Raw genomic sequence first — 20,871 nt, 5'->3', positions numbered from 1 at the left:
CAGAGGGCACCCCCCACAGCTGCCCTCCGACCCTGACAATTTGGCCTCAGAAGGCAGCCTCCTTGCTCCTTGACGCTCTGGGAAACAGAGCTGGAGAGTCCTGCGTGATCCCGCCCCCCTCAAGGAGCCTGTCTGGCTGTTCTGCACAGGGATCTCCAGGTTTTTAATGTGGGAAACTCATTAGGTGATTTTGAATGATATGTGAGCCAAATAATAACATCTGTGAATTAGATGTGATCAGCCAGAGTGCCACACCGTTTCCTCCTCCCGCTGCATTGTCCCTTCTCTGACCATGAAGGTGGAAACTCATAGGAAGGACACTGTCAAGAGAGTTGCTTGGTGATCAAAATACAAGATATTCTTCTGGAAGGAGAAAGGAGTCTGGAGCTTTGAAGAGAAACATCCTTATGCCAAGCCATGGGGTGGCTCATCTGACTATTGTATGGACACATATTATTTCCATCAAAGATGCCCCCCAAATGCATTTTTAGCTTCAGTTGTCTAGCTCCGTCACAATAGAATCAAGATTTTTAAAAAATACGTGTGTTTATTCACTTGACTGGGCCGCTTCTTAGTATTGGCACATTGGATCTTCAATCTTTGTTGCAGCATGCCAGTTTTTTAGTTGCAGCACGTGGGGTCTCTTTCCCTGAACCAGGATACAACCCCAGCCCTCTGGATTGGGAGTTTGAAGTCTTAGCCACTAGATCACTAGGGAAATCCCCAAAGTGAGTTTTTAGTACTACAAAATCCATTTTCTACCCAAGTCATTTTAACCTCTAGCCACTGAACAATCCAGCCCCTGTCTATACCCTGACCCTGAATGTTCTACAAATCACTTATTTATTCAACAGATATCTACTGAGCACCTACCTGTGCTAGGCACCGTGCTTGTCTCTTGGGAAATACAGAGACCATGACAGGCTGCTTTCCTGGCACTCACAATCTGGAGGAGAGGGGAAGCTATTAAATAATCACACACTTCTAACTATGTAAGTCATGCAGTGGTGAGGCACACAATGGCCTGAGAACCTCTAATAAGAAGACCAGCCTTAGCATCTTGGCTGATGAGAAATCTCAGTGGGGTGGGAATGGTGAGGGATGAGTAGGCATAAACTAGGTGAATATTAGAGAATATATTGGTTTTCTGTGCTGCATATAGAAAATAGTAATGCATTTACCCAGCTTTTTCTTTTTAAACAACAAACATAACTTAAAAGAATACCTTTGAGGGAGTTCCCTCAACGGTCCAGTGGTTAGGACTCAGCGTTCTCACTGCTGAGGGCCCAGGTTCAATTCCTGGTTAGGAAATTAAGATCCTGCAAGCTGTGCAGTGCCCGCCCCCCCTGCAAAAAAAGAATACTTTTGCTATCTCACAGTTTCTCTGGGGGTGAGGCAGGGCTGTGTTCTGACATGGAGACCTGACTAGAGAAAGGTCAGAGGCTCTAGCAAGATGGAATCTTACGTAATATAATCACAAAAGTAACATTCTGTCACCTTTGCCATATTCTATTGGTTATAGGCAAGTCAGAGGTCCCACCCACACTCAAAGGTGTGAACACCAGGAGTTAAGGATCGTGGGGTGGGGTTGGAGGGGGTCACCTTAAAGTCTGTTCATCACAGAGAACGACCCGGCATGGGGACTAGCATTTGCAAAGGCCCTGTGATAGGAGGAAACACAGTCCATTTGAGGAACAGGAGCACAGGAAGGGAGGAGAAAGACAGGAGATGATGCCAGACCATGCAGGGCCTTATTCAGGGTCCTAAGAGGTATGGGAGTTATTTCCCCACTGATCTCCAGTAGCATATTGGGCACCTACAGACCTGGGGAGTTGCTCTTTCAGTATCCTATCATTTTGCCTTTTCATACTGTTCATGGCGTTCTCAAGGCAAGAATACTGGAGTGGTTTGCCATTCCCTTCTCCAGTGGACCACATTCTGTCAGACCTCTCCACCATGACCCGCCCGTCTTGGGTGGCCCGACACGGCATGGCTTAGTTTCATTGACTTAGACAAAGCTGTGGTCTGTGTGGTCTGATTGACTAGTTTTCTGTGATTATAGTTTCAGTGTGTCTGCCCTCTGATGCCCTCTTGCAACACCTACTGTCTTACTTGGGTTTCTCTTACCTTGGACATAGGGTATCTCTTCATGGATGCTCCAGCAAAGCGCAGCTGCTGCTCCTTACTTTGGACGAGGGTTGCCTCCTCACTGCCGCCCCTCTTGACCTTGAACGTGGAGTAGCTCCTCTTGGCCCTCCTGTGCCCACGCAGTCACCGCTCCTTGGACTTTGCCAACAAAGGTCTGTCTAGTCAAGGCTGTGGTTTTTCCAGTAGTCAAGTATGGATGTGAGAGTTGGACTGTGAAGAAAGCTGAGTGCAGAAGAATTGATGCTTTTGAACTGTAGTGTTGGAGAAGACTCTTGAGAGTCCCTTGGACTGCAAGGAGATCCAACCAGTCCATTCTAAAGGAGATCAGTCCTGGCTGTTCTTTGGAAGGAAAGATGATAAAGCTGAAACTCCAGTACTTTGGCCACCTCATGCGAAGAGTTGACTCATTGGAAAAGACTCTGATGCTGGGAGGGATTGGGGGCAGGAGGAGAAGGGGACGACAGAGGATGGGATGGCTGGATGGCATCACCAACTCGATGGACGTGAGTCTGAGTGAACTCCGGGAGTTGTTGATGGACAGGGAGGCCTGGGGTGCTGCAATTCATGGGGTCAAAAAGAGCCGGACACGACTGAGTGACTGAACTGAACTGAAGAGGTATGGGAAGCCACAGGGTGGTGGTACAGATCTCCCGGAGAAATATCAATAACCTCAGATATGCAGATGACACCCTGGCAGAAAATGAAGAGGAGCTAACGAATCTCATGATGAATGTGAAAGAGGAAAGTGAAAAAGTTGGCTTAAGACTCAACATTCAAAAAACAAAGATCATGGCATCTGGCCCCATCACTTCATGGCAAATAGATGGGGAAACAATAGAAACAGTGACAGACTATTTTCTTGGGCTCCAAAATCACTGAATATGGTGACTGCAGCCATGAAATTAAAAGACACTTTCTCCTTAGAAGAAAAACTATGACCAAACTAGACAGTATAACAAAAAGCAGAGACATTACTTTGCCAACAAAGGTCCATCTACTCAAAGCTGTGATTTTTCCAGTGGTCATGTATGGATGTGAGAGTTGGACTGTGAAGAAGGCTGAGTGCCAAAGAATTGATGCTTTTGAACTGTGGTGTTGGAGAAGACTCTTGAGAGTCCCTTGGACTGCAAGGAGATCAAACCAGTCAATCCCAAAGGAAATCAGTCTTGAATATTCATTGGAAGAACTGATGCTGAAGCTAAAGCTCCGATACTTTGGCCACCTGATGCGAAGAACTGACTCATTGGAAAAGACCCTGATGTTAGGAAAGATTGAAGGCAGGAGGAGAAGGGGACAACAAAGGATGAGATGGTTGGATGGCATCACCAACTTGATGCACATAAGTTTGAGCAAGCTCCAGAAGTTGGTGATGGAGAGGGAAGCCTGGCATGCAGCAGTCCATGTGGTCACAAAGTTGCACATGACTAAGCAACTGCACTGAACTGAACTGACAATACAATATACACTGCCAGTCATTGCTACTCCGGGTTTCTGATGCTAACTCAGTGTGGAAAAATGAATGGCCCCAGAAGACCTGGATGCAAGGACTTGAATGACTCCCATGGAAGCTGCATGAGGTCTGCCCTGTTCACCCCAAACCCATAGTTGATGGAGACATGGAAGCCAGGCAACTTGTCCAGAGCCCTCATGGAGAATCAGATCGCCTGAGTTAAGTCATCCACTCTCAATCCAACAGCACTACACAATGATTGCTAAATGATTCCCATTGGAAACCCTAGCCTCCACCCAAGAGAGGGCAGAAGTGCCTCTTGACTCAACTTAGTGAGCACCCACTCTTAGCTCCCAGGCTCCTAACCCTGTGTGCCTTGCCTTTGGGCTGTGGCTGGCACAGGGCATGGCATACCATTCACTCTACAGTGCATTTCCATTTTACAAGTGCTCTCTCTGGTTGGAGTTCAAGTCATCCAATCCAGAACACACCACTAGATGTGATGTGGCTTTAAGTGAACTGTCCACTTTTACCCTGCAAGCCAGGTGTGATAGAGGAAGCATTGTATTCATGAAAAATCTTCTACTAAACTTTGAGATGGAGAGAAAATGATGAATACAGGTGCTGAATTGTAGTAAACAGGCAGATAATAAACCAGCTTCAACAGAGAACTTTATGATACCTAATAACTTTGAACAAACCCTACCTCATGACGTCTACAACTGCAGACTTGTTGGCATCACCTGACAAAGCCTCTGAAGGAGGAAATACCTAGACTGAAACACGGACCCTGACAGTCAGACACGCTGCCCTCTGGCCTCTGGGCCCCCATCATCTTCTTGGACCGGGATTGGTACCTAATCATCATTCCCATCTGCCAAACCAGGCTGGGCTGGACATTTAATCCTCAGAAGAGCACTCTGTGAATGAGGGACCCCTCCTATTTTTCAGATGAGGGAACACACTGAGACTCATGGTCACATGGCAAATAGGTGGGAGACCCAGCACTTGAACCAATGCACACATGAGGTCACAGTGAAGGGTTCCCAACTACAACGAAAGGCTAGAGAATTTTCAGAGACACAGGTGAGGTCAGGCAAGTTAGCCTCTCTGAATGTGCCTGTGTGGGCTCAGTCCCTAAGTCATGTCTGACTCTTTGTGACCCCATGGACTGTAGCCCGCCGGGCTCCTCTGTCCATTCGATTTCTCAGGCAAAAATACTGGAGTGGGTTGCCATGTCCTCCTATGGGGGTTCTTCCCAACCCTGGGATCCAACCCGCATCTCTTGTCTCCTACATTGGCAGGTGGATTCTGAGGCTGCTTCCTTATCTGTAAAACAGGCATAATAATATCCACCTTGTAAGGAAGTTGGCAGTATTAGAGATAAGATCTCTAGAAGGCCTTGAACAGCATGTGACTCAGCCTCACTGTCTATAAAAGTTATTTATGATTATTATCACCATCTGAACACATTTGGTATTTTATGTGTCAGGAGCTCAAGAACGACTACTGCTCATCCCCTCATGAGTTCAGCAAATATGACAATAAAGAATGGGTACCCAGGGGGCTTCCCTGGTGGCTCAGAGGTTAAGGTGTCTGCCTGCAATGCGAGAGACCTGGGTTCAATCCCTGGGTCGGGAAGATCCCCTGGAGAAGGAAATGGCAACCCACTCCAGTATTCTTGCCTGGAGAATCCCATGGATGGAGGAGCCTGGTGGGCTACAGTCCCTGGGGTCACAAAGAGTCAGACACCACTGAGCGACTTCACTTCACGCAGGGGGCACCTTACCTTCTTTATGATGCAGGAGGTCTGTGGGCACAGTAAGAAGCACATAGAATGGCCAGCCAGAAGCTCAGGAAGTCATAACCTCTTTGAGTCACAGTTTCTTTATCTGTGAAATGTAAGAAGACTAATATAGATAATAATAATGAAAAGAATAATAAGCAGGCTGCCTCCATCACAGGGCTGTGGCTCAGCTTAAGTGAGATAATGGTCTGAAAGTGCTTGTTAAAGTGGAAAAGTGTTATCTAAAGATAAGGGGCTATTATCCTTATGATGATACAGATCGAGTGTGGGTGGACTCAGTACAGAGGGCGGGGGAAAGAGCCTCCCTCTGCCCCGGGAAAGACGAAACCAGAGAGAAAGGTGGTAGCAGGTAGGTACAGGGGAGTTAAAAGGAACGAATTTGGGGAAGGCCTGCTGGCTAAACATTGGAATAATGGGCTACAGAAGGAGAACCCCTAATTTGGGGACACCCAGGTCACTTCTGTTATTTGAAACCCAAGTTATATTTAGTTCAGTTCAGTTCGGTTGCTCAGTCGTGCCCCACTCTTTGTGACCCCATGAATCGCAGCACGCCAGGCCTCCCTGTCCATCAACAACTCCCGGAGTTCACTCAGACTCACGTCCATCGAGTCGGTGATGCCATCCAGCCATCCCATCCTCTGTCGTCCCCTTTTCCTCCTGCCCCCAATCCCTCCCAGCATCAGAGTCTTTTCCAATGAGTCAACTCTTTGCATGAGGTGGCCAAAGTACTGGAGTTTCAGCTTTAGCATCAGTCCTTCCAAAGAAATCCCAGGGCTGATCTCCTTCAGAATGGACTGGTTGGATCTCCTGGCAGTCCAAGGGACTCTCAAGAGTCTTCTCCAACACCACAGTTCAAAAGCATCAGTTCTTCCGCGCTCAGCTTTCTTCACAGTCCAACTCTCACATCCATACATGACCACTGGAAAAACCATAGCCTTGACTAGATGGACCTTTGTTGGCAAAGTAATGTCTCTGCTTTTGAATACACTATCTAGGTTGGTCATAACTTTCCTTCCAGGAAATAAGCATCTTTTAATTTCATGGCTGCAGTCACCATCTGCAGTGATTTTGGAGCCCCCCAAAATAAAGTCTGACATTGTTTCTACTGTTTCCCCATCTATTTCCCATGAAGTTAGTTAACATTAAAATTTCCAAGAAAGGGCTCTCCAGATGTGGTATATATTGGACATTCTATCCTGGCAGTACATCAGGTATGGATCCAGAGATCGCAATTGCATCAGCAGCTTTTAAATCACTAACTATCTAGATAACCTCATTCAGAGATAAGATTCTTCCCCCATTTCTGAAATGTTTTTTTTTCTGTCACCACCAGGCAATTCTCCAAGACCAGCTGGGTGCCCTGTACACTTGGTTTTGTTTTGTTTTGTTTAGCTGCACCCCACAGCATGTGGGATCTTAGTTCCCCAACCAGGGAACATACCTATGCCCCTAGCATTGGGAGCAGGGAGTCTTAACCACTAGACCACCAAGCAAGTCCCTATTTTTTTACACTTGCTTTTTGTTTTGGTAGGTACCCTATAATTCAACTTAATTATATCACTACCTGGAGATAGCATCAGATGCCACAGATTAAGGGCTCAGCCCTATAAGACTGCTCCCCGCCCCCCAGCTTGAGATGCCAATCTAAAGTCCAGGTTGTCACCTGTGTTTCTGACCAACTGACTATAGATCAGCAGTTCCAATTACCCACTCCTTGGGTTTGATTAATTTGCTAGAGTGGCTCACAGAACTCAGAGAAACTTGCTATTTACTAGACCACTGGTTTACTACAAAAGGACATAACTCAGAACAGCCAGGTGTATAACTAGTGAGAAGCTGCTGTAAAACGCAGGGAACCCAACCTGGCAATCTGTGGTGACCTAGAGGAGTGGAATGAGGTGGGAGGGAGGCTGAACAGGGAGGGGGTGTGTATAATCAGGACTGATTTTCATTGATGTACAGCAGTGACCACCACAACATTGTAAAGCAAGTACCCTCCAATAAGAAAAAAAAATACTATTAAAAAAAGAATAGCCAGATGGAAGAGATGTATAGGGCAAAGAACGAGGAAAGGAAGTGGAGCTTCCATGCTTTTACTGGGCATACCACTCTCCTCAGATCTCCACATGTTCACCAACCTGGAAGCTCTTTGAGCCTCTCTCTGTCTATAGTTTTTAGGTCTTTATGGAAGCTTCATTACACAGGCATAATTGATTAGCTCATTGGCCATTGGTGATTGAACTCACTCTCCAGGCCCTTTTCCCTCCCCAGCGGTCAGAGGGGTGACAACGAAAGTTCTAGCTCTCCAAATCACCTGGCTGATTTCACTGGTGACCAGTTCTCCTTCTTGGGTGACCTAAGGGCATTTCAAAAGTCACCTTGACATCACAAAAGACACCTAGATCACTCTCATCCCTCAGGAAGTTTTCATGGTCTTAGGAGCTCTGTGCTAGGAACAGGGACTGAGAACAAATATATATTTCCTAATATAAACCACAATGTTCTTAATAGAAGAGATAATACACAGCCTGTACATTTGAGGCCGCCACCCAAGACTCTCTTAATTCCCCATGGTAGGTTCTGGGAAAGGGAACAACAGATATTTTTCATTTAAATTCTCATCTGATAAACGGTGGTATATCCATAAATGGAATACTACTCAGCCATAAGAAGGAGTGGATTAATGATATAGCAACACATCGTGCTGTGTGAAGAAGCCAAGTGTAAAACAATACACACAGTGCGATTTCATTTCTATAAAGTTTTAGAACAGGCAAAGCTAACCTGCAGTGATAGACAGCAGATCAGTGATTTTCTCAGGCTGAGGCTTGGGGTGTGAAGTAATGACTGCAAAGGGAACTTTTGGGTGTGAGGAAATGTTGCAGATTTTCAGTGTGGTGGTGTTTACAAGGATGTAAAATAAGCATTTGTCAAAATTCGTGGACATGCACTCTTGAAAGAGGAACACATAACCCAGCTGATAAACACAACTTCTCAGCTGAATAGGTCCCTCAACGGCCGAACTGCCCACAACTATGTCTAACATTTCTTTCTCAGTCTCCACATAGACTTCTTAAGGTCAATTCAATACCGCAGACCACAGGCTGATTCTGAGCTAGGCCCCAAACTATGAGGGGAGGATGGGCCCAGTCCTTGCTTTTGAAGTGTTCAGTCTTGAAGGGAACCAGAGGCATAAGTAGATAACACTCATGCACAAGGTTGGTACAAGTAACATCAGTGTGCACAGGGCACTATGGGAGCTCCCAGGGCCAAGAACCAACTCTGACAGCACAAGGAAAGTCAAACCCACATGCATGTGTGCAAAGTTGCTTCAGTCATGTGGGGCTCTTTGCAATCTTATGGACTGTAGCCTGCCAAGCTCCTCTGTCCATGGGATTCTCCAGGCAAGAATACTGGAGTGGGTTGCCATGCCCTCCTCCAGGGGATCTTCCTGACTCTGGGATCAAACCCACATGCCTTATGTCTCCTGCATTGGCAGGCAGGCTCTTTACTATCGAGCCACCTGGAAAGCCCAGTGCCACCCACACCAAGTATTAAATAGGAGTCTGGGTTAGGTAGTGAAGGGAAGGTGGGGAGGAGAGCCCCCGTTGCTCCAAGCAGAATGTTCACTGCACTGAGCTGGGGGCCTCTGTCTTGTTTACTGCTACACCTTCTCCCCTAGAAAGTTCCTGACACACACAGTAGGTGCTTATTAAAGATTTGTTGAATTAATGTATAATATAAGCAAAGACAGGAAAATTCCCTGGAAATTTTCCCAGGAAAATTCCAGGGGGTCCACTGGTTAGGACTGGGTGCTTTCACTGCCTGGGGGAGCTAAGATACCACAAGACGTGTACCTGGACCAAACAAAAACAAAAACAAAGACAGGATCTGCAAACCATGGCCCACAGGACAAATCCAGCTGGTCACCTGTTTTTGTCAATAAAGTCTTACTGGATCTACGCACATTTATTTACATGTTGTCGAAGGCTGCTTTCTCGGTAGAGCAACAAAAGTTGAAGACACGACAGAGACCATAAGGCCTGTAAAGGCTAAAGTATTTACTCTCCGACTTTTTATTGAAAAAATTTGTTACCCTTTGAGCACGGTGGCACCATAAACCATTCTGATCGTCTTTTAATACATGCACACATTCCTTTCATTTAATAACGAACAATTAAAAGCAAAATAACACTTTTGCCTCGATATAGGAAACAGAAGTCAACTCAAGTAGTGTTGATTGACAATAATAATAATAATAATAAAAAGCCCACACAAGTTTTCCAAGCACACCTACGCTCAGTTCACAAACACCGCGTAGGTTCAATCCGGTTCGTGTCCCGCCCTCGGGGCATAAGCTCCGCCCCGCCAGCAGGCCTGCCGCCCTGGACCCGCCCTCGTGACGTCACGTCCGGCCGACCAGCTACCCCGACCTCCCTCTGGCTCCCGCCTTCGCCCGCTTCCGGTCGTCGTCGTCGTCGCCGCTGCTGCCGCTGCTCCTGCTGCTGAGGCTGCTGGCGGAGGCCGGAGGATAGGGCGGCGGCGGCGGCGGCGGCTGAGAGGGCGGCGGCGGGAGCGGAGCGGGACGAGGGAGCAAGAGGAAGCGAGCGCAGAGCGAGCGGAGCGCGCCTAGCCCCGCCCGCCCTTCAGCCCGCCTGAGCAGCTGGAGCAGCCCGGGCCCTCAGCCGCCGCCGCCGCCCGCCTGCCCGCCCGCCGGACAAAGCCCGAGAGCCCGCGCCCAGAGCCATGTCCTCGTCCGCCGGCAGCGGCCACCAGCCCAGCCAGAGCCGCGCCATCCCCACCCGCACCGTGCCCATCAGCGACGCCGCGCAGCTACCTCATGACTATTGCACCACGCCCGGGGGGACGCTCTTCTCCACCACACCGGGAGGTGAGCGTCGGCGCCCCCGCGGCCCTCACCCGAGCCCTCTCCCGGCGCCCGAGCGCGCCCGCGCTAACCTCCGCGGTGTCCCCGCAGTTTCCCGCCACGGTCCTTTAACTCAGGGCGTATCCACTCTGGGCCGCTCGGGCCACCGCGGCTCCACCAAAGCCCCTTAATTGGGGCTTCCCCCGAAACCCCCTTGAGACTGCTTTCGAGAACCTTAACTTCGCGTTCTCTATCTCCTGCAACTCTATTCAGCGCGTGCCCACTCTGGGAACGTGGCTGGCTCTCCTCTTGTGAAGAAAAAGCCCCTGTTCCCGCTTCGTGGCAGGTTTACGCACTGGACCCAGTTTTCTCCTTCCCCCGCCCTCGTACTCCAGGGCAAATTTGTCTACACTTGGCTTTGCATTCGCTCCTCATTCCCTCTGCCACATATAGTGTCTTTGTGCACATTGAAGCTTGATCTTGGAGCTGTCTCCCGGCCTTTTTAGAAAGGAAGTTGGGGAGAGTAGTTTGCTCCTGGGACCCTGCGATGACTTGTTTTGCTGCTTCTAGAACTCCAGGAGGGGGGAGGCTGGAATGCGGAGTTTGGAAGCCTCGCCCAGTGTTATCCTGCTTTGACAGCATTGTTTACTTTGCTGGACGAGGCCCCACGGGTGGGGGGAGTCCCCAGGCTGGCGGAGGAGTGATAAAATCATGCTCAAGTAATAGCCCAGGGAAAGGAGCGCTGGCAGCCTTGAGGGTAGAGTTTTGGCGGCGACGCCTGTGGAGGTTGGTGGAAGACGGTACCCTCCCCGGCGGGACTGCTTCATCCGGGGGAAGGGGCCGTGCAGAGCCGGGTCCCAGAGCACTGCTTTTCAAAGTGCTACCAACACTGTTTACAAGGAAGAACACTGGGGTAGAGGTGAAGAGCGTGGAATTAATTGGTCACGGGAAAAGGGAGCTCAAAGGTTGCCTGTCCCCCGACTAGGCTTTTCTCCAGAGGGAGAAGACTGGAGAGCGATCTTGAGGGACCTCATGAAGGGGATGGTGCTTCGTTTTTAACTTGGTTACTTAGCTTTTTGATGGTGGCCTCTGGCTAGAGGGTTGGGACTTTGCTGGCAGCCCTTGCTGTCTACGGGATTGCTAGCTTGGTTCCTGTGGGCTGGGCTCACCAGTTGTGCTCCAGCCAATCCCTTGCTGTTAGGCCTGGGCCATTTTTTAATCGTTGCACAATATCAAGACGGTAGAGAAAGAAGATCTTGCCAAGAAGGAATAAAAAATCTCGGCGAGAGCTCTACAGAGGAATCCACCCAGGCGACTGGGGGTGGCGTGGCTGCCTTGGAATAAGTTAAATGATCCAGGCAGGAGACATTCATTGATATATGTGGAGAACTGGGCTTAAGGAGGTTGTAACTTTGTGAACAGTGGAGTTTCTAGTGAGGTGGCTTACCTCATTGGAGAAACCTCCCTCCTGACCTCATCTGGTCAAGGCCAGCCTCTGAGCATGCTGAAATCTTCTTGGCTTTTAATCGTGAAAGATTTGGCAAACCAGGATCTGGTCTCCATAGGTTGTCTTGAACTTGAACTGACAGCTTTTAAGAAATGGATATTGTTTTCTGAGGTGATGGAAAGAAATTTATAACTTCTTCCAGAATTCCTTGTGAATTCTGTAATGCCTGTGCTTCCAGCAGTTTAGAACCAATGTCATAGTAGCAGATAATTACTTATTCGCGGAAGGAACTAAACTTTTAGCTGTATATTAATCATTATTCCTCTGAGGGAAAAACTGCAAGGGCACCTTTAGGCATATTTCAAACACCCAAGCTTCTATGCTTTTAAAGTAAGGGCATAGTCTTTAAGTGTGCCTATCTGATAGTCTGAATTAGTTCCTACAGTGTTGGGAAAGATTCTGCCCGAAATACTGAATCATTTATCCTTCCTCCCTACATACATAGTTCTCAGCTACTTTCTCAAATATCATTTACCCTGTCTCCAGATGGTTTCTGCTTTTTAATTGCAGATTTAAATACTTACATCTTAGCTTATCTATTATACAGAGCTGTTATTTATTAGTAGAGCACATTGTCATCTCTAAATTTTTAACACAAAGGCTTACCTAATATGTTTATAAGATACAGCACTGTTGCGGTTGGATTTAAACACCGTTTTATAGCAATTACCTCAGCGCCACCTAGATATACAGTGCTTACTGATTTAATTCCCCCCCCTTTGGAAAATTTCCAGTTTTCTGATGATTTGTTCACATTTCCCTCTCTTCTGTGTAATTTTCTTTCCCTGAATCATGGTTGTTATTTGGTCACCTTTAGGCACCTAAATTGATGTGGTTAGGTATCTTCAGTGAGTTTTGTGGGTCCAGGGCAGTGCTTTGCACAAAAGGGAACCACAGACAAAAGTAGGAAATTCAGTCTTCACTCTGAGTGGTCTTAAAATCTTGGTGGGTAGAAAAGCTTTTTAGTTCTGAAATGAAAAACTTGTAGAGTCAAGTGCTAAGTTACATGTTTCAGACTTGAAAACATTTAGAAAGTAACAGTAAGCTTGTATTGGAAATCTCTATTTAGTAGGAAGGAAGGGGATTAGAATTTCCTGTCTCAAGCTACTAGAGTGTCATACACAGGTCAGAGCAGTCCAGATAACTGTTGATGTGCTGAAGGCCCTGTATGATCAGACTGGGCAGAGACGTTGACAACATAATGAACTTGCCATCTCCCCACAGAGGATACAACTTACCCTTGAAAAGATTTCTTAAAATTGCCTTCTGTGGTTGGAAAATGAGAGTTGGGAAATGAAATGAAAACTTTCTGTAACCTCTTATATTTCCCGTATTTTTAGAAGTGTACCTTTTTCTCATTATTAAGGAAGAACAAAATTTTTGACCAAATTCAAAACAAAACGCCCTTGGGTTTTTATTTTGTTTTGTTTTATCTGCCTCTGGAGGAATAGGGATGACATTTGGTTCATCCTTTGAGAAGCTGCTTCTAGCCTCAATGAAAGGTTAAGTTGTTATAGTCTGCTTCACTTTTGTAACAGTCTGGTTAGCTGGAAGGGACCTAATGCTTTCCTTCTATAATTGAGAGAAATTAAGTAACTTGTTAGTGTCATACAGCTAATTAATGTCAGTTGGTAGTCTCAAACTTAGTGTCCTGATTCCTATTCCAGGTTTTTCCTCTGCTGTCTTAAGATGCACATTTTCCTAGGAAAGGAAGTTTGCAAACATTTAAGAAGACTCTTCTATCTCTGCAATGCCAGATAATGTGATGCTTTTTGCTACCTTATTATTTAGTTACTTTCTTAAATGAGTTTTGAACTGTCTCCTTGTTGAGAGTGGTTGTGCTCTGGGGAATGAACAAAGAGACCTCTTTGAGCCTTTCTTTTTGCCTTACTTTTCTGCCAAACATCCTCCTCAGCTGTGGAAAAGTATGCTGTTGCCGTAACAAGAGTGCCAGAGGGGAACTGTTAGTCTGAAATCTTGTTCACACCCTTGCGCATCCTCTCTGCCAGCTGAAGAGCTGCTCTGATTGGTTGGTTCCCTGAAGGCCATTGGAAGGGTCTGGGGATAAAGGAGAAGACAGGAAAAAGGGAAAAGAATCCACTTGGTGTGAGCCATAATAAAGTAAGAGTATTTGGGGAGAGTCCTGAGTGTTAATCTAGTTCCTTTGTTGGGAGAAGTGAATAGAGCTCTGTAGATATGGGGAAGGAAGGCCAGTTTCTCATTGTTAGAAAAATTTCTAATACAGTGACCTGAGTTTATTCTAGTCAAATATTTCTGAACCAGCAAATGTACTTGTTTGGCTCTGTAGTTTCAGTTATTAACTGAAGGACTTCATGATTACATGTAAGAACTGCATGAAAAACACGTTGAAAGTTGTTCAGTCACTTTGCCTTGTGTTCAAGGAAGATGGCATTTATTTACCTCAGAGGAACAAAAATTAACATGTATTGTCATTCCAGAGGAGATTTGGCTTTAGTCTCATATTCGTCAGCCACCAAAGTATGTACCAGAAGATGTAGCTTAGTTTTGTGTTGGGTTCATGATTTTATGGGAGGGGTCTTGCATGGTTTGGAGACAACTGTAGGCTTGACTACGTATGTGTGTGTAAAGAGTTGCAGATCATGTCCTTTCAATTTTTTTGATGTTCTATCGAGTAAAATTCAGGCTTCATGGATTTGTATGGACAAAAAATATTTTGGTATATGGACATGTCGTAATCAATAACTAAGGAATGTCAGATTTTCTATTTTTATATGGAATCAGCCGAAAGAATTTTGGGAACTCAAATAGCTACAGTAGTGAATATCGGAGATTCTTCACTGCCAGTCAGCAGTAAAGGCTGTGATGTGATGAAAAAAAAAATAAGATTTGCTGATCAGACAGGGTAAAGTTAACATGGGAAAACTAGTTCACCTGGTTGGAAGGAAGAGAGCAATTGAAGGATAATTGCTTTACAGAATTTTGTTGTTTTCTGTCAAACCTCAACATGAATCAGCCATAGGTATACATATATCCCCTCCCTTTTGAAGCTCCCTCCCATCTCCCGCCCCATCCCACCCTTCTAGGTTGATACAGAGCCCCTGTTTGAGTTTCCTGAGCCATACAGCAAATTCCTGTGGGCTATCTATTTTACATATGGTAATGTAAGTTTTCGTGTTGCTCTTTCCATACATCTCACCCTCTCCTCCCCTCTCGACATGACCATAAGTCTATACTGTATGTCTGTTTCTCCATTGCTGCCCTGAAAAATTCTTCAGTACCATTTTTCTAGATTCCATGTATGTGCGTTAGAATATGGTATTTCTCTTTCTGACTTACGTCAGTTCAGTTCAGTTCAGTCGCTCAGTCGTGTCCAACTTTTTGCGACCCCATGAATCGCAGCACGCCAGGCCTCCCTGTCCATCACCAACTCCCGGCGTTCATCACTCTGTATAATAGGTTCTAGGTTCATCCACCTCATCAGAACTGACTCAAATGGGTTCCTTTTTATGGCTGAGTAATGTTTCCATTGTGTGTATGTACCACAACTTCTTTATCCATTCATCTGTTGATGAACATCTAGGTTGCCTCCATGTTCTGGCTATTGTAACTAGTGCTTCAGTGAACAATGGGATACATGTGTCTTTTTCAATTTTGGTTTCCTCAGGTACATGCCTGGGAGTGGGATTGCTGGGTCATATGGTGGTTTTATTCCTAGTTTTTTTAAGGAGTCTCTATACCGTCTTCCATAGTGGCTGTATCGATTTATATTCCCACCAACAGTGCAGGAGCGTTCCCTTTTCTCCAGCATGTATTGTTTGTAGACTTTTTGATGATGGCCATTCTGACCAGTGTGAGGTGTTATCTCATTGTGGTTTTGATTTGCATTTCTCTAATAATCAGCGATGTTGAGCATTTTTTCATGTGTTTGTTAGCCATCTTTAAGTCTTCTTTGGAGAAATGTCTGTTTAGGTCTTTCCCCCACTTTCTGATTGAGTTGTTTGTTTTCTGGCATTGAGTTGTATGAACTGCCTGTATATTTTGGAAATTAATCCTTTGTCAGTAGTTTCATTTGCTATTATTTTCTCCCATTCTGAGGGTTGTCTTTTCACCTTGCTTATAGTTTCCTTTGCTGTGCAAAAGCTTTTAGGTTTAATCAGGTTCCACTTGTTTACTTTTGTTTTTATTTCTGTTACCCTGGAGGTGGGTCATAGAGGATCCTGCTTTGATTTATGTGATACATGACTAGTTTTTAAAGGCCTTTTTCACCTGGTTCAAAGGCGACAGTTTGAAGCCAAAAGCTCAGAAATTTGTGAGTATTTGTGTCTAAATAAATGGTCTTTTAGATCTTGAGGACAAATGCCCTGATGAACTAAAGCTGTTCATGTCACTGGGTCATTTTAAAAAGTAAAATGCTTGATAAACAATCAGTAACTGGAAAATACAATTTTTATAGATTCCTTGGTATTGTCTATATACAAGACCACAGTCGTCTATGCATAAAGATAGTTTTACTTCTTCCTCGTTGATCTAGGTACTTTTTTTGTTTGTTTTCTTGCCTAATTGCCCTGGCTAGAACTGGAAGCTTGAGTACAGTGTTGAACAAACATGGCAAGAGAATGAGAACAGATACCATTGACCTGTGCTCGGTATTAGGGGGAAACCTCCAGTCTTTTATCATTAGGTAAAATGGTAGCTGTGGTTTTTCATAGATGCTCCTTGTCAGGTTCAGGAAGTTCCCTATTATTCCTAGTCTGTTGATTATTTTTATTATGAAAGGGTGTTGGATTTTATCAAAGACAGTTTTTTCTTGTGTATCTTTTGGAATGATCCTATGATTTTTGTTTTTTAGTCTGTTGCTATGATGTATCATGTTAATTATTTTCAGATGTTGTACCAGCCTCTCATTCCTGGAGTAAGTACCATTGATTGTGGTATATAATCCTTTTTGTATGTTGCTGAATTCTGTTTGCTAATATTTGGTTGAGGATTTTTGCATCTATATTCCTAAGAGATACTTGTCGATTCTTCTTGTGGCATCTTTGGTTTTAGTATCATTCAATTTTAATTTTTTAAAGAAATAGCCTGATGTTTATAGCAGGTGAGGACTGGTGAAGATAGACCATTGATTGCTCCCTAGGTTCTAAGGCCAAGGCTCCTATCCATGGGATTTGCCGGGCAAGAATACCAGAGTGGCTTGCCATTTCCTACTCCATGGGATCTTCCTGACCCAGGGATCAAACCCATGTCACCTGCATGGCAGGTGGATGCTTTTCCACTGCGCCACCTGGGAAGTCCGTTCTAAGAGGTACCTATCAAAAGTTTGCTAGGCTTGTGATTCATTTTTAAGATGTTGTAATTAATTGTTTGGGCCTCAGAGAGGTGCTCATCTCATCACCAGCGAATGTTTATGTTAGAGTTGGGCCTCTTTTACACTGAAATGAAACCACTCTCTGGTCTGATAAGTTCCTCGAACCATAATGAAGAGGCAGCACATAAATAAAGTGACCTAGACCGGTGATGTTCAGTAGGCTTTTGCCTACTTATGAAGTTTATTGATGAGTTCAGGTTCCTTACTGTAAGTAGAAGATATTGGTAGATATGTATTTTGCATTGTTTTTATTTTTATTTTTTTAAGTGCCTAAGAGGAGTGAACTAGGAGGAAAACAAGAAGTGGGAATGAAGCCCAGGCTTGAATCTGAGTGCTCTCCCCATACCAAAGCAGTGAGCCCTCATTAATTATTAGCATTACAGAGGCTGAACCACAAAATGTGTGAAATCTAATCCAAAGAATTGATCCAGGATGCTGTCAACAATCTGGCGCATCCAACCAGCATTTTCCTGGAACCAGAACCAGGTAGTTCTTGGGAAGAAGATTTATTTCAAGACAGGTATTCAAACCCAAACAGACGTGGACATATTTGAAGTACTTTGATAGTCTTAAAATCAGTTGGCATTTGAGATTAATTTGTGGTTTGTATACCACTTTTTACCTGGTACTAACTAAAAAAGTCATTTGTTTCAAATCATTTTTTGGCCAGACTCAAGAAAGGCAGACTTGCTTAGACTGCCTTGCTTATTTGTGTTGGTCTCTTGACTCCTGTGTCACTCACTGTGTGATCTTTCTTTGGATGTTGTTTTCTCCGTGTGTAAAATGACAGGCTTCCACCAGATGCTGTCTAAGGCCTCTTCTAACACAGAACCTTCTGAATAGGAGCATAGTCATTATCAACTTCCCTTTCAGCCTGGGTGTGTGTTCTACTCTGGCAGAGTCCTGTGTGATTGGGTAGGGAGCCATCCTTTGACATTAATGTCTTGGAAATCTTTGCTCCTGGTTATGAGAATTGGAGTTACTCAAAGAACAGTAGAATTGACTTTTCACAAACCTTGGATGTCTTCCATTTGCCATAATTATTTAACCATACTAAGTTATAATATCCTTTGGCTCTAATTGTGCCTTTTGCTGATGTAAAAATTGTCCCTCTCTTGGTTTTATTAGCACTTTAGAGATTTGATGATTGTACACACTGAATGTGATTTGACCACTCTCAGCCTCCCTGGAGGATACTGGGTCAAGCAAGTTATAAAATCCTCTGGCTTTAATTGTGCCTTTTGCTGATGTAAAATTTGTCCCTCTCTTGATTTTATTAGCACTTTAGAGATTTGATGATTGTACACACTGAATGTGATTTGACCACTCTCAGCCTCCCTGGAGGATACTGGGTCAAGCAAGTTATAATATCCTCTGGCTTTAATTGTGCCTTTTGCTGATGTAAAATTTGTCCCTCTCTTGGTTTTATTAGCCCTTTAGAGATTTGATGATTGTATACACTGAACGTGATTTGACCACTCTCAGCCTCCCTGGAGGATAATGGGTCAAGCACCTTTTACCCTCCTCTGGGTTATCTGGCATAGAGCTTTTAGGAGTCTGTTCCATCCAGAGCCTCTATGAAGAACAGATTTTAAAACTGAAATGCATTTAAAATGTTCTCTAATATAGTGAAACACAGACCTTGTTAATCACCCTCCTAAGCTGGTAGAATAAAAAACAGAGAAAACCACTTTCTTTGTAAGTCCTTTCTGCATTTTTCACTTCTTATGTTCTCTTCTTACTATTGGGATGGAGGTGGGGGGAGAGGGAAAGAGGTAGACTACCTTTCTGAGGGTATTGGAAACACTTGTTGGCTTGTTCGGAGAAGGAAATGGCAATCTACTCCAGTATTATTGCCTGGAGAATCCCTGGGACAAGGGAGCCTGGCATGCTACAGTCCATGGGGTTGTGGGGAGTTGGGCACGGCTGAGAGACTTAGCACATATGCACTTATGCTGCTTGTTCATCTTGTGTCTGTTTCTGATCTCTTGGTAAGCCTTTATATGTGGCATAGATGGAGGACGTTAAAAATTCCTAATGGAATACTGAGGTTATTTGCCAAGTGCTTTGTTTTTTAAATTTCTAGATTTCCTCATGGCTCTAGTGTCAGTCTGTTTTATATATATACACACACACACACACACACATATATATATTTTTACATATATATATAAATACTTACAAATACTTTTTTGAGTCACTCACTGTCCCCAATTGCTTATAATGGGGTTTGCTTTTTATTTCTAAAACACTGTCTCTTGCTATTAAAAAGATAATTGTGTGTGGGGAGGCTTTAAACAAATTTATTTTCTTGTATTTCTGGAGGCTAGACGTCTGAAATCATGTATATTTCTTATTGTGTAAATGACGTAAAATTTGCCATTTTAACCGGGTTTAAGTATACAGTTCCATGGCAGTAAGTACATTCACATTGTTGTGCAACTGTCACCACCATCCATCTCCAGGACTTTTTTCATCTTCCCAAACTGAAACTTTATACTCATTAGACAATAACTCCTTATTACTTGCTTACCTCTAGCCACTGGCAACCATCATTCTACTTTCTGTGAATTTGACTAGTCCAGGTACCTCATATACATGGGATCAAAAGATACTTGTCTTTTGTGACTGACTTGTTTGACTTAGCAAAATGCCTTCAGTATTCATGCAGTCACCCTGTTGTTTTTCTACCTATGAAAGTAAACTTTAAAAGTCATATAGTATTGTTAGTTCAGTTCAGTTCAGTCGCTCAGTCGTGTCTGACTCTTTGCGACCCCATGGACTGCAGCACGCCAGGCCTCCCTGTCCATCACCAACTCCCAAAGTTTACTCAAACTCGTGTCCATTGAGTTGGTGATGCCATCCAACCATCTCATCCTCTATCGTCCCCTTCTCCTCATGCCTTCAGTCTTTCCCAGCATCAGGGTCTTTTCCAGTGAGTCAGTTGTTTGCATCAGGTGGCCAAAGTATTGGAGTTTCACCTTCAACATCAGTCCTTCCAATGAATATTCAGGACTGATTTCCTTTAGGATGGACTGGTTGGACCTCCTTGCAGTCCAAGGGACTCTCAAGAGTCTTCTCCAACACCACAGTTCAAAAGCATGAATTCTTCAGCACTTCATAGTCCAACTCTCATATCCATACATGACCACTGGAAAAACCATAGCCTTGACTAGACAGACCTTTGTTGGCAAAGTAATGTCTCTGTTTTTTAATATGCTGTCTAGGTTGGTCATAGCTTTGCTTCCAAGGAGGAAGCGTCTTTTAATTTCATGGCTGCAATCACCATCTGCAGTGATTTTGGAGCCCCCCAAAATAAACTGTTTGCACTGTTTCCCCATCTGTTTGCCATGGGACTGGATGCCATGATCTTAGTTTTCTGAATGTTGAGCTTTAAGCCAACTTTTTCACTCTCCTCTTTGACTTTCATCAAGAGGCTCTTTAGTTCTTCACTTTCTGCTATAACGGTGGTATCATCTGCATATCTGAGGTTATTGATATTTCTCCCGGCAATCTTGATTCCAGCTTGTGCTTCATCCAGCCCAGCGTTTCTCATGATGTACTCTGCATATAGTATTATTAGGGTAATAACAAAAAGCAACAGTCTTAACGTCCCATCTTGTTTCTAGTTCCATTCCTGGAGAAACCATTTTAAACTCTTTCAGCTATTTCTTCTAGCATTTACCTCTGGATTTCTGAATAACATGATTTAATGCTATTTCTCAGTTTTGGGTACTAACAG

The 20,871-nt window shown here is 44.5% G+C and overlaps 1 protein-coding gene across 1 annotated transcript in view; it reads left to right on the top strand.

Moving 5' to 3' along the window:
- The first annotated feature begins 9,859 nt into the window (after window positions 1-9,859).
- The window catches only part of EIF4EBP2 (eukaryotic translation initiation factor 4E binding protein 2), a 27,311-nt gene continuing 16,299 nt past the window's right edge, over window positions 9,860-20,871 (top strand). Inside the window, exon 1 of the mRNA XM_086381560.1 lies at window positions 9,860-10,296. Coding sequence (XP_086237686.1) covers window positions 10,152-10,296 — 145 coding nt within the window. The 5' untranslated portion in view covers window positions 9,860-10,151. The remainder of the gene's footprint in view (window positions 10,297-20,871) is intronic.

This window comes from Bos grunniens, chromosome 28 (assembly GCF_055505025.1).
Source record: "Bos grunniens cultivar Pamir isolate PY7600 chromosome 28, Bosgru_T2T1.0, whole genome shotgun sequence".
Classification (NCBI taxonomy): Eukaryota; Metazoa; Chordata; class Mammalia; order Artiodactyla; family Bovidae; genus Bos; species Bos grunniens.
Note: the sequence above shows the minus strand (reverse complement) of the source record. Positions and strands in the feature narration are given on the sequence as shown.